Source organism: Geotrypetes seraphini, chromosome 4 (genome assembly GCF_902459505.1).
Source record: "Geotrypetes seraphini chromosome 4, aGeoSer1.1, whole genome shotgun sequence".
In the NCBI taxonomy this organism is placed as follows: domain Eukaryota; kingdom Metazoa; phylum Chordata; class Amphibia; order Gymnophiona; family Dermophiidae; genus Geotrypetes; species Geotrypetes seraphini.
In genome coordinates, this window is record NC_047087.1 from 313,718,884 (window position 1) to 313,731,985 (window position 13,102).

At 42.2% G+C, this 13,102-nt stretch overlaps 1 protein-coding gene across 1 annotated transcript in view; it reads left to right on the forward strand.

The window, feature by feature from the left end:
- Positions 1–13,102, forward strand: part of ATRNL1 (attractin like 1) — a 1,517,170-nt gene that overhangs the window by 344,503 nt on the left and 1,159,565 nt on the right. The window contains exon 6 of the mRNA XM_033941321.1: positions 9,917–10,091. Coding sequence (XP_033797212.1) covers positions 9,917–10,091 — 175 coding nt within the window. The remainder of the gene's footprint in view (positions 1–9,916; positions 10,092–13,102) is intronic.

Below are 13,102 nucleotides of genomic sequence, written 5' to 3' on the forward strand. Positions count from 1 at the left end.
TAAATATTCAAAAATTTTATCCAAAAGAAAAAAATCTGAATAAATCATTGAGTAGTAAATTCAAAAATTTTGATTAAAGTGGCAGATTAAGTCATGTGGATATATGAAGGTTTTGGATCCATGAAAGATACCCATCCCACAATTCCTTATATGGATATTATTATTATGATCCTTCGAATGGCAATTCTGAGATTCTTTCCTTCATTTAATTAAAGGATTTCAATCTCCTGGTTGATTCCTTTAGTGGATCTGATTGTTTGTGGCTAATCTTCTCTTTTTCTATATTACATGCTAATTTCCCCATGATAAACACACTAACTGGTTGGTATGAACTGTTGACCGCAGGAGTGTCCTGAGTGCTAAAAAAAAAAAATAAAAAAAAATCTTTTTTAAGCATGTGGGTAGAATGCTCTGATTCCAAAATTATTGTAAGATGCCCGAGTGCATCCGGTGGTTGTGCTTTTTAAGCTGTGGTATGCACAGGGTATTACAACTTAAGGCTCCTTTTACTAAGCTGCGATGGTGGTTTTAGCACACACTAGACCAGGGGTGTCCAATGTCGGTCCTCGAGGGCCGCAATCCAGTCGGCTTTTCAGGATTTCCCCAATGAATATGCATTGAAAGCAGTGCATGCAAATAGATCTCATGCATATTCATTGGGGAAATCCTGAAAACCCGACTGGACTGCGGCCCTCGAGGACCGACATTGGACACCCCTGCACTAGACGCTAACACCAGCTTTGAGCTGACGTTAGTTCTAGCCACGTAGTGCAGGTTTAGCCCACGCGGCAATTCTACGCACGCTAAAAACGCTATCATAGCTTAGTAAAAGGAGCCTTTAGTAAAAAGGCTCCTAAGTTTGAACCCTTCACTCGGAAACAGATGCAGATAGCCATGTATAGAGCTGGTTCAGTGTACGGCTTCTATCATCTAATCTAATCTAATCCTTGATCTTATATACCGGATCATTCCCTGAAGAGACTCGGACCGGTTAACATAAGATAATCTTAGAGATTAGTAATGAATAGAATCAATAGCTATCAATGTACAGTAAAACCTTGGTTTTACGAGTATAATTCGTTCCAGAAGCATGCTTGTAACCCAAAGCACTCGTATATGAAAGCAAATGTCCCCATAGGAAATAATGGAAACTCAGATGATTTGTTCCACAACCCAAAAACTTCAATATAAAATACTATATGTACATGTATTGGAAGACCTCGCTCATTTAGAACAGTCACTACACTCCCGCATTGTCAAAGAGAGAAGAACCACTGGCTCAGTTGTGACGATGTGACGTGTGTACTTGTATATCAAGTTAAAATTTAATAAAATGATTTGCTTGTCTTGCAAAACACTTGTAAACCAAATTACTTACAATCCAAGGTTTTACTGTATAAAGATTAAATGAGAGTTCTATCAATTATCTGTAAGGCATTTAATAAACAAATATGTTTTCAGGGTTTTTCTAAAACGAGTCAATGATGCAAGAGTTCTGATATCTGGAGGAAGGTCAATCCAGGTCTTCACCATTGTAAAGTCTAAAGAATGAATCCCTTTAATAGAGGGAAGTAATAGTTTGAATTTATGTATATACCTCGTAGAGTTAAAGCGATAAGAGTTAAAAGAAAGGAAATAATGGGGAAAAAGTCCCATATAAACTCTTAAAAATAACATTTGCACATTTAAACTGAACCCTCCAATAAATCGGTAGCCAATGCAGAGCTCTCAACAATGGGGTGACATGATCGTATTTGTTTTTCCCAAAAATTATTTTAGCTGCCATATTCTGAATAAGTTGTAATCTCTTCAAATTACCTTTACTTAAACCAATGTAAAGAGAATTGACATAGTCCAAATAAGCCAATATTATAGCCTGAGAACCAACCCTACAAAATTACGCTGGTGAAAAAAAACGACAAACTTTCCTTAGCACCCGTAAACTAAAATAACATTTTTTAGATATATTATTCATTTGGTTTGTCATAGATAAAGTGGAATCTAAAACAAATCCCAGAATTCTAAATGAATATTCAGTCTTTAGAATCACCTGAACTTAATCTTATAGAAGGTGGAAGATTGTGGGCTCCTTTTATCAAGCCGCACTAGCGCGGGATTAACGCGCGTGACTTTTCATCATTCATTAACCTCTGCGCTGGCCTAAAAACTACCGCCTGCTTAAGAGGAGGCAGTAGCGGCTAGCGTGGCCGGTGGTTTAGCGCGCAGTATTACGCACGTTAAACCGCCAACGCGCCTTTGTAAAAGGAGCCCTATGTGTAATAGGGCCAAACCATAATAGTTTGGTTTTGGAAACATTTAATTTCTTATGTACAGAAGAAGCCCATTCTTGAAGTCTATAAATACAAGAATTAATATCTATTGTTAAGTGTGATAATGATGGATCAACTTCAAGTAGGATGAAAATATCATCAGCATACGTAAAGATTGATTCTGAAATAGATAGTGTCAAATATTTCAATGTCGTCATATATATATATATATATATATATATGACGACATATATATTCTGAATCTGAGAATCTCGGAGAGAACGAGACCAGAAGGCTCTGAGCATGCGCAAATGCTCAAAGCCAGTCCAGCCCGGCCCAGCCCAGAAGAGGGAGGATCTCCGACGCACCGCCCAGCCCAGGCCGCGCCAGAAGAGGGAGGATCTTCGGGCACCGGCACTGGTGCACAGTCGGGGTAAGGGATGTCATTGCTGTGCTCGGGGGGGGGGGGGGAATGTAGGATCGCGGAGGGGATGCTGGATCGCTGGGGGTTGATGCCGGATTGCAGGGGGGGGAGGGGCTCGTACAGCGAGGCAAGCTCGGTTTACGAGGCACAAGCTTGCAAATGTTTTGCTTGTCTTGCAAAACACTCGCAAACCGGTGCACTCGTAAACCGAGGTACCACTGTATGTCCCATATCTGATAAAAAACAAACAAACACGAGAGAGAATGTAATTAAGCAACATCGTAAACCATATGAAGGAATGTTACAAAAAATGTATGAAGGAACAGGGTCAAGCAGACATTTTTTTCTGTCCAAATTTAACACAAAGCTGCTTAAGTTGGTATTCAGTTATTGTACCCAAAGTTGCCAGTATTTATCAACTGGGATGTCATCAGAAAAATTTTCATTATAGGGTATAGTAAGGGTTGCTGGAATGTTAGGTTTTTTCTCGCCCTCGTTTTGGAATGCAATGCCATTTTATCTCCACAATGAAAATTCCCTAAATAAATTTAAAACAAATTTCAAAACATTTCTCTTTAAAGATGCCTACCAAGAAGTGAAAAAAAGGAAAGCTTTTAAGAAGCGACATCCCTGTTTTCCTCTCATTACTCCCATCCCTCTACCCTTCCTCTTATTTTTATTTATCAATGTCATTAAAACTTCCCTATCCCCTAAAATCTGTTGTTTCTAATCAGTCATAATTCGTCATAGTCTTCTTTTTATTTTATCTCACCAAAATCAAAAATTTTATTAGACCTTTTTAATTTTTAATATTATAAACCGCCCAGATACATGTGATGGTCGGTATATCAAGCCATGAATAAACTTGAAACTTGATTAAAGCAGTTAGCTAATTCTTCTACTGAAGGTATAATAGATTTATCTACCTTTCCTGGTACTGTTGTTATCAATTTCCATTATGAAAATAAAGCTTTACTTTGATTTTTCGCAGTATTAATTTTATTGCCATAATATATTTTCCTAGCTTTGATGGTCTCATGACTATATTCCTTTATCTGCGTTCTCCAATTTATCTTTTCTATTTCTGCATTACTTTTCTTCCACTTTCTTTCTCATTTTCTACACATCTGTTTAAGTTGACGGTGGTAATGAGAGTACCATGAAATATACTGTGAGCGACTATGTAATATAAATATAATATTTATTTATTTAGATTTAACCACCTCCTTTTTCATTAAGATATTCACCCAAAGCAGTTTATAATGCCCTGAATGGTAATCAGATACTCTTAAATAATAATCAATGAGAATCTGCAGCTCTTTGCAAAAGTCACCCTTCTTGTCTACCAAATAAGAGAAAAATTTCCCCGTTTGGCAGACTGACCCCACTCGATGCCTCTCAGGTACGCCATTTTCCAAGATGGTAGAGGCTGAGGTAAGAGTGAGTGGGCATCACTTCTGCCTTTTTTAGGGTTTGGGGGTGGAATGCAGTAGATGCCCCAAAATATTTTTTGTCAGCAAGTTGGGAGGAAGAGTGTTTGGGTTGGAGGCTATTAAAGCTTGAGGGTGCTCCTGCCTTAGGTGTTGATGGAGGCACATGAGAGATCCTTGAGGGAGGGGAGGGGCTTATTATTTTTTCTTCTCTGACCAAGCAGCAATCTTCCCACTTTGTGATTTGTTTAAAATCTTCTGTGCATTTGGGTGGAATCGTTAATAGCCTGCTTAGCATTTATTATAATAGAAACTCTGTTGATGGCTACTTCACAAGCTAACTTCTGCACCGACCCGTTGTTGCATGGCTCACCGGCTAGCGTGTGCATATCCCCTTGTTCACCATGTGCCCCGTTCATGGTTGCTTTCTGCCAGAGCTGTGGAATCGGAGTCGGAGTCGAGGAGTCGGAGGAAATTTCAGGTACCTGGAGTCGGAGTCGGAGTCAGAAGTACAAAAAACTGAGGAGTCGGAGTCGGAACATTTATCTACCGACTCCATTTTTGAACTTGGCATACCAATTACGAGCGATTCTTTCAGCTATAGCACCCACTATATACACAGCACAAATGTTGCGAGCAGCTTCTGCGGCCTTAGAACCTTGATTAAAAGCAAAAAGAAGGTGGTGTCGAAAATGCTCATTTCTCTCAACTTGACATTCCATTTTAACGATCTGAAAATTAACCAGTGCTGTGGAGTCGGAGTTGGAATCGAGGAGTCGGAGTCGGAGGAAATTTCGGGTACTGGAGTCGGAGTCGGAACATTTATCTACCAACTCCACAGCCCTGTTTTCTGCATTGGCCCCTCAGTTTTTGTGTATTTTCTGCACGGAGGACTCCTAAGTGACACAAACACACACATTTGATTCTACTGGAAAAGGTAGTCAGCAGAAACACAGATAAATATCAAGTATGCACCTTTAAAAGAGTCCTTAAAATTAGTTGGAAAATAAATGTGTAAACGCCTATGAATACAAACCCTAATTATAGCATTCTGTTCATGCTGCATGTGCATCATGCAGGTGTTTTTCAGTTTTATTGGTTTTAATGTCCTGTTCCCTTTTGGCCACTAGGTGTCACCAATGACCATAATACAGTATATTTCCAAAATGATTTTTGTAAGGAAGATGAGAGATTCTTAGCATTGGACAGTGCACGTGTTTTTTTTTTTTTTGCTGTTACAGTCTATAAATGTCCCCACCCTTTGCTTAGAAGACTGACGAGGAAGGTTTTCTGAATGGTCTCTGTGGGACTGCTCTTTCAAATGATAAGGGGCTTTGCTGTGTGAGATAATCAGCCCTTGTGTGGGGCTCCTTGTATCCGCAGCACTTTTAACAAGGTGCAGAATTTACACTCTAAACTGCTTTTAAAGTCCTGGATAGGTGTGTTAGATTGCAAGTGGTGCAAAATGCTGCAGCCAGATTGATTACAGGAACATCAAAATATGCTCACATTACACCTTGGCTTCAGCAACTGCCTGGCTGCCAGTGGCAATTAGAGTTCAAAATGAGATTATGATTTGTCATCAATTTTTGTATGGTCCGATGCCAGAGTTTTTCAAGAGTAAGATGACCAATTTATCGGCCCAAACGTTTGTGGCGCTCTGAAAGCTCAGTTTTGTTAAAGGCCAGTGTTAATCCAAAATATGTAGAGACTGGTTCAATGACCTTTTGCTGGGCTGGGGTGAAATGATGGAATTCGCTGGTGCTGACAAGGGGAACTTTTCAGAAAACTCAAAACACAATTGTTCGTCAATGCTTTTTGATAGGGTCTGACTTGTCTTGATCGAAGATTAACTGTGAATTTAAATTCTGATGTTTTGTCTCTCTTTTGCACTTCTTTTAAGTATTGTGTTTATGGATATATTGTAAACCGCCTAGGATTTAGATGGTATAGAAATTTAGAAAAATAAATAGTATGTGCAATCAGTGCACTGTATATGAACACATTTCCCCCTTTCCATCCTGCTTTCCTCCTTCCCGATGGGTTGAGTTTATTGGTTGTAATATTTTCTCTGTGTTATACCTGTGAGAGACACTGTTAGCTGTCAACTCAAGTCATGGCTTCCTTCATTTCTAATAAAGCCATGTGGATAATGGCAAAGCAAAAGTTAGTCCAATAAAAATGCACCACCTATAACAATTTACGAGGAAACTTTGATGCAAGGGATCAACAGAACCAGCCAGAATGCAGTATTTGATGCCCAGGCTGCTTCACAAAGAAACAATAAGAATTCTTTCTTTTTCTTAACCTCTCGGGAAAGTGTGTTAGTTATAACTAATATAACCTTATACCATAAATGTGCCAGCAAAAGAGACCAAACTGTGTGATATAAGGTGGTCCTCGGTAATTACAACTCCAAGAGACTTTCATAGAGTTGGAAGCTTGATAACCCAAAAGGGCTTAGTAAGCGTGATACATCCTTGGACCTGTCTGTGGTGTGATATGCAAAATCAACACAAAAATAACACACCTAACTAAAACTTTGCCCTGTGGTTGATTGCAAATTAATTTCATAAACAGTATAGGGCTCATAATCAAAACAAAAAAACATCTAAAAAGTGGCCTAAATGGGTACATGGACGATCAAAAAGCCTGATCGTCCACGTACCTATAACCAAAGCTGGTTTTAGACGTATCTAAAACCAGCTTAGGTCTTTCCCCTGCCTCTAAACGTATAGAGCGAAAAGAGGTGTTTTTAGAGGAGGGGAAAGGGCTGGAGGTATAACCAAAAGTTTAGGCAGGTTGCCTAGTCGGCACTTATACGTTTTGACTTAGACCAAATCAAAATAGGTATAAGTGCCGAAAAGGGGACGCTGAGCTGATCGCAGCAACTCAGCGGCCCCAGCAACCTGCCTACCCCCTTCTGCAACGATCGTGGCAGGAGAGATAGCTCATCTCTCCTGCCGCGATGGTGATCGCCCACCCCCCCGAACCGCAACACTTCGGGGTAAGGACGTACGCAGGTGAGGCTGGACTCATTTAGAGCACTGGTCTTTGACTTAAGGGCCGCCGCATGAGCGCACTGCTGGGCATGATGGATCACTGGTCTGATCTAGCAGCAGCAATTCAAGGGCAAGTTGGATGCACACCTTCTTGCAAATCACGTTGAGGGATACGGGTGATCAAGGTGTCCATTTGGGAACACCTGGTTTGGCCTCCGCTTGTGCGGGTCACCGGACAGGATGGACTTTGGGTCTGATCCGGTGAAGGCATTTCTTATGTTCTTATGCAATGTCACCTCAGGAACAGCTACAAAAAATAGACAAATACAGTGGTACCGTATTTGCCGGCGTATAAGACGACTGGGCGTATAAGACGACCCCCCAACTTTTACAGTTAAAATATAGAGTTTGTTATATACTCGCCGTATAAGACTACCCCTTCTTCCGCACACCTTCTCTACCGCCCCGGTTGCAGCACAGCCGGCCAGGTTCCCTTACTTTTGTGGCACTTCCCCGACCGACCGACAACAGCCCTGGTCCGACAAACCTCCCTGCCCTTAACTGCGAATCTAAATTACCTTCTTACAGCTGCTGTAAGAAGGTAATTTAGATTTGCGGCTACAGGGCAGGGAGGATTGTCGGACCCGGGCTGTTATCGGTCGGTCGGGGAAGTGCCACAAAAGTAAGGGAACCTGGCCGGCTGTGCTGCAACCGGGGCGGGGCGGCCGCCCCTCTCTCTTGGTAGCCACTCGAACCGCGAGGCTACTCTCCTTCTCCTTATCTGCCCTGCCTGCAGCACAGAGCCGAACGGAAGTCTTCCCGACGTCAGCGCTGACGTCGGAGGGAGGGAGGGCTTTGTTTAAGCTTTGTTTAAGCCCTCCCTCCCCTCCGACGTCAGCGCTGACGTCGGGAAGACTTCCGTTCGGCTCTGTGCTGCAAGCAGAGAGGGTAGGGAGAAGAAGAGCCGCGTACATCCAGAAGACTGAGTACATCCAGCCCCACAGGAGCCCCGCGACCCTCGGAAGCGTCCCCATGGGATCCCCGCGACCCTAGGGGGCGTCCCCACGGGATCCCCGCGACCCTAGGGGCGTCCCCGTGCAGCTCTCTAATGTAAAGTAAGGGCATGTAAACAGTACCCGGCGTATAAGACGACCCCCGACTTTGGGGAGGATTTTAAGGTACTGAAAAGTCGTCTTATACGCCGGCAAATACGGTACCTTGGTTTGTGAGCATAATTCGCTCCAGAAGCATGCTCGTAATCCAAAGCACTCATATAATCAAAGCGAATTTCCCCATAGGAAGTGATGGAAACTCGGACGATTAATTCCAAATTCCAAAAACTGGCTGGTGTGAGGAAGAAATTGTGCGCGTAAGATGTGCACATGGCCTGTGCACTGGTTGTGCGACTGCATTAGCTTTCATCCTTCTCTCCCTCTCCCAAACAGATTTTACTGCAGCCGCCGACTTTGGGGGGTCGGGATTGAGAAATCTGCTGATCCGATTCAGGATCCAGGCAGGATTGCGCTCATCGATGTACATACGTGTGTGATGCGCTTGCGTGCATATGCGCTCGTGTATCGAGGCACCGCTCGTTTTGCGAGTTAAAAATTACAGGACTGTTTTGCTCGTCCTGCAAAACACTCTCAAACCGCGTTACTCGCAAACCGAGGTTTGACTGTATAGTGCAAAATATAGACAGCAGATATAAATTCTCAAAACTCACACATTTTGATCACTACATTGAAAATAAAATGATTTTCCCTACCTTTGTTATCTAGGGCAATACCAAGCTAAGTCCAGCAATGAAGAGCCCTCCATCTTCTACCTCCCTCCCACTGCCTGACAAGGGGTCCAGTGTCTATACAAGGCCCGGCACTGGCGCTAGCTTAACTGATGCAAAGCCTTTGAGTCTGTCGCTTGTGAGGCCCTGTTGGTACCGCCCCTCTGACGCAAATGTGTCAGAGTGGGTGGATCCAAAGGGACCCTCCCAAGCGTGTGGACGTGAAGGCTCTTTGGCAGAGGGTAGTATGCCACTGGAGGAAGGGGGTGGGGTGGGGCGTAGACCCATGCCGTATACCCTCCACAAGTGGCTCGGGGATACACATACCACTTGTTGAGAAACACTGTTCTAAGCTCTATCAGTCATAATGTGAAATGTTACAAAATGGTAAAAGCCTTATTTCTGGCTGAGTTGACACTAGCGTAAGTATTAACTTTTGATGGCACAGGGTGGATTATCTGTATTAGAACACTAGCAGGATGCACCTCTAGTAGGGAAGCTCCTCTAACGTCACAAAAGCTTAATATCTACAATTAGCTATGCTTGTGTTGCTGTGAGGTATGGGGAAGGCCTGTGGGTTTAGGGTGATGAAAATGCCACAGTGCAAGGAGGTGATGGAATCTTTTACATCTGAGTGTCTTCAGGAAGCTGACTATCGAAACCCTATTCCTTTCATTTTCTGCATTCTCTGACCCCAAAGCAGAACTTTCTTTCCACCTGTGATATGTAAATTGTACATATGGCGTTTGAGCTGAACGCTGGAATTCATCTTCATTAGCTCTACAAATGTAGCATATCTTCTGTCATTTTGCTTCCTCGCATTAATCTAATTTGTCTCCTGTCGCTGTGAGGCACAAAAAAAGTGGTCCTGAGTAATGTGCTTTGTTGTCGATGTGATTGTCGGTGTTTGCAGCGAAGCCTTTCGATTTTCACCTGTCTGAAGGCTTTTTGCAGCCTGGTGTGAGAATATTGGTGATTCACCCTCTACATGCCTCTCTGCTTTCATCCAGGCCCTGATTGCTCGTTGCATGTTCCGTCCACTGAGTCCTACTGGATTCTTCCCAATGTGAAGCCATTCAGCCCGTCGGTGGGCCGGGCCTCCCACAAAGCCGTGTTGCATGGGAAGTTTATGTGGGTGATTGGTGGCTACACCTTCAACTATAGCTCCTTCCAGATGGTGCTGAAGTAAGTAGAACCCCTTTGGCTTGTGTTGCGTTTCAGCCAATATTCTATAAATGGCGCCCAAACCAGCGCCTAGCATAAGTTGAAAATGCTGTTTAAAAAACCGAAATAAGCATTTTAAAAGAAAAAATGTAGGCGCCTTCATCGTACCTATGGAGGCACATTATGATGCCTAACACCACTGTAGGTGTGGCTAACGCTGGAAGCGATTTGAGACATTTGTAAAGCGCCTCCGTAGGCATGATTCATGCAAAAGGTAGACGCTGGAAATGTAGGCCTTGAAAAACCTGGCTTTAATTCCGGCGCCTACCTTTTCCAAAGCCACGATTCTATAAATAGTGGCATCACGTGATTGATCACAGAGTCGGCGGCCGTTTTTAGGGTGGCTGCCGACAATGGTGCCATTTATACAATCCGGGCCTTCTTGTTTAGGTTGGATATGTTTATTTAATATTTGCTGTACTACTCCTGCATTTTACTGACCTAAGCGGGTTTAGAAGGTATCAAACTAAAATGAAATTAGGTAGTTTAAGTTTATTAAAAAGTTTCAAGTTGAGAAAAACTCCTCTATCTGTCCCAAAGGCTCACAATCCAGCTAAAGTAGCTGATAAACTAGAAAGAAGTAATAACAACATATAATACATTTCCAAGATCAAAAAGCTCCAACATCCAGATCACAAAAAAAAGTCATCTCTCTGTGATGTTACCAATTGGAGATGTTGACTAGAGAATGACACAGGGACAAATTTGTCCCCATCTCCGCAGGAGCTCATTTTCCCATCCCGTCCCCATGAGTTTTGTCGCTGTCGCTGTCCCTGTCCCTGCCCCATTCCTGTAAGCTCTGCCTTAACCATACAAGCCTCGAACACGTTTGATTTTAAAGTGTTTGAGGCTTGTGCAGATGAGGACGGAGCTTGCAGGAATGGGGCAGGGGCAGGAAAAGAACTCACTGGGACAGGATGGGAAAATGAGTTCCTGAGGGAATGGGGTAAAATGTGTCCCCATGTCATTTTCTAATGTTGAGACCTTTTTTTTTTTTTTTTTTTTTTGCTCCCTGAAGAAGCCTGTGAAGGTCGAAACCGGTTGGAACTGGATATATCAGGGGTGTTAAGTTTATTGAAGATTGAGAGGATGTTGACTGTAATTACCACCTTTTATTTCTGACTGGAGTTTGGCACAAGTTAAGTTGCATTTTGCTTTTTTTAGGATTTTATAAAAAAGATGAAAGATATTCTATTGGACTATAATAACCTCACAGGGTGTAAAGGCTTGGAGCGATGCTGGAGTTTCTCGTGATTCTTCTGTAGGTGCTATGGTCTGTTGAGCCTTTTACAGAAAAGTATTTTCCAAAAAACTCTCATGGATAAAAGTGTTTTGTAGATCTAAATCCACTTTTTTACTGACATTGTTATGTTTTACAGTAAGGAATGCCTCCTCAACCCCCTCCATTGTTTAATATTTATATCCCACCTATCCCTAGGCGAGTTATAAAATAAAAAATACATAAATCATTAACAGCAACAGTTTATTTACAGTAACATTTTTTTAAAATTTATACCTAGTATTCTGTTAATGAGCAGTGTAAATTCCTTGGTCTAATGATGGCATTATAAACAATATAAAAATATAAAGAGCCCAGGCTAGTAAGCTGAGAAAAGCTTAGATCATGAAAGCATCTCTGAACAAGTGCGTGTTAAGAGAGAAAAAAAAATTAAGTGAATGGTGTATTCTATAAATCAGGGTTTCTCAGCTCAGTTCCTCGTGACAAGCCAGCCAGTCTGGTGACTATGTATGAGACTGATATGTGTGCACTGCCTCCATTGTATGCAAATTAATTTAAGCATATTCATTGTGGACATCCTGAAAACATAGCTGGACTTAGAAGCTCTGATATGAAATAAGCATCATACAGAAGAAACATAGAAACATAGAAACATAGAAGATGACGGCAGAAAAGGGCCACAGCCCATCAAGTCTGCCCACTCCAACAACCCTACCCCCTTGAATTTACCCCCCTAGAGATCCCACATGTGTATCCCATTTCCTTTTAAAATCCTTCACGCTGCTGGCCTGAATCACCTGAGGTGGAAGTTCATTCCAACGATCGACCACCCTTTCGGTGAAGAAGAACTTCCTGGTGTCGCCATGAAATTTCCCACCCCTGATTTTCAGCGGATGGCCTCTTGTGGCAGAGGGGCCTTTAAAAAAGAAGATATCATCCTCCACCTCAATACGGCCGGTGATATATTTAAACGTCTCTATCATGTCTCCTCTCTCTCTACGTTCTTCAAGTGAATATAGCTGCAAGAGGGCGTAAGAGATCACAATGCCACTACTCCCTTCAAAAATTCTTTGATCCTAATAACAAAATTGCTTAAAGCGATTTCATCCACAAAAGTGCAATAGCGACATTAAACGTTCCAAAAATTGTGTGCAGAAAACCTCCCACAATCCAATTGCTCCTGAATGACAAAAACAAAGAGTAAAAAACCCACAAAGAATTACATCAGCAAACAAGGAAAACGAAGTAGCAATGGAGCAGATGACGTGTGATTCCTGGAGCCATATGGCAACCAAAATTGGATGCATGAGTGGTTAACAAGAAGTTAACTGAACTCTAAGAATGAGAGACTAATATCTGCAGCCCAGGATTGAGGATCACAGAGGGTCCACAAGCTGAGAAAATAACTTGAAAAACAGGCATATGTGGATTCTGTAAGGAAGAGTTGGAAAATGGTTACCCTCGTATCATACAAGGGATGTTCAATAATTGATCTACCACAGTAGGAAAGAAAAGTTTCCCAAAATTTTTTTTATTTTGCAATATAGTCCTCTGATAGTTCCATACACTTCATCCACTTTTCCTGCAATGACTTTAACTCCTTTGAAAATAATTTTTCTGTTTAACCTTCAAACCAAGATGTCACAGCTTCCTTGACGTCTTCATCAATTGAAAACCGCTGTCCACAGAGAGATTTCTTCAAAACTTGGAACATGAAATAATCCAAGGGAGA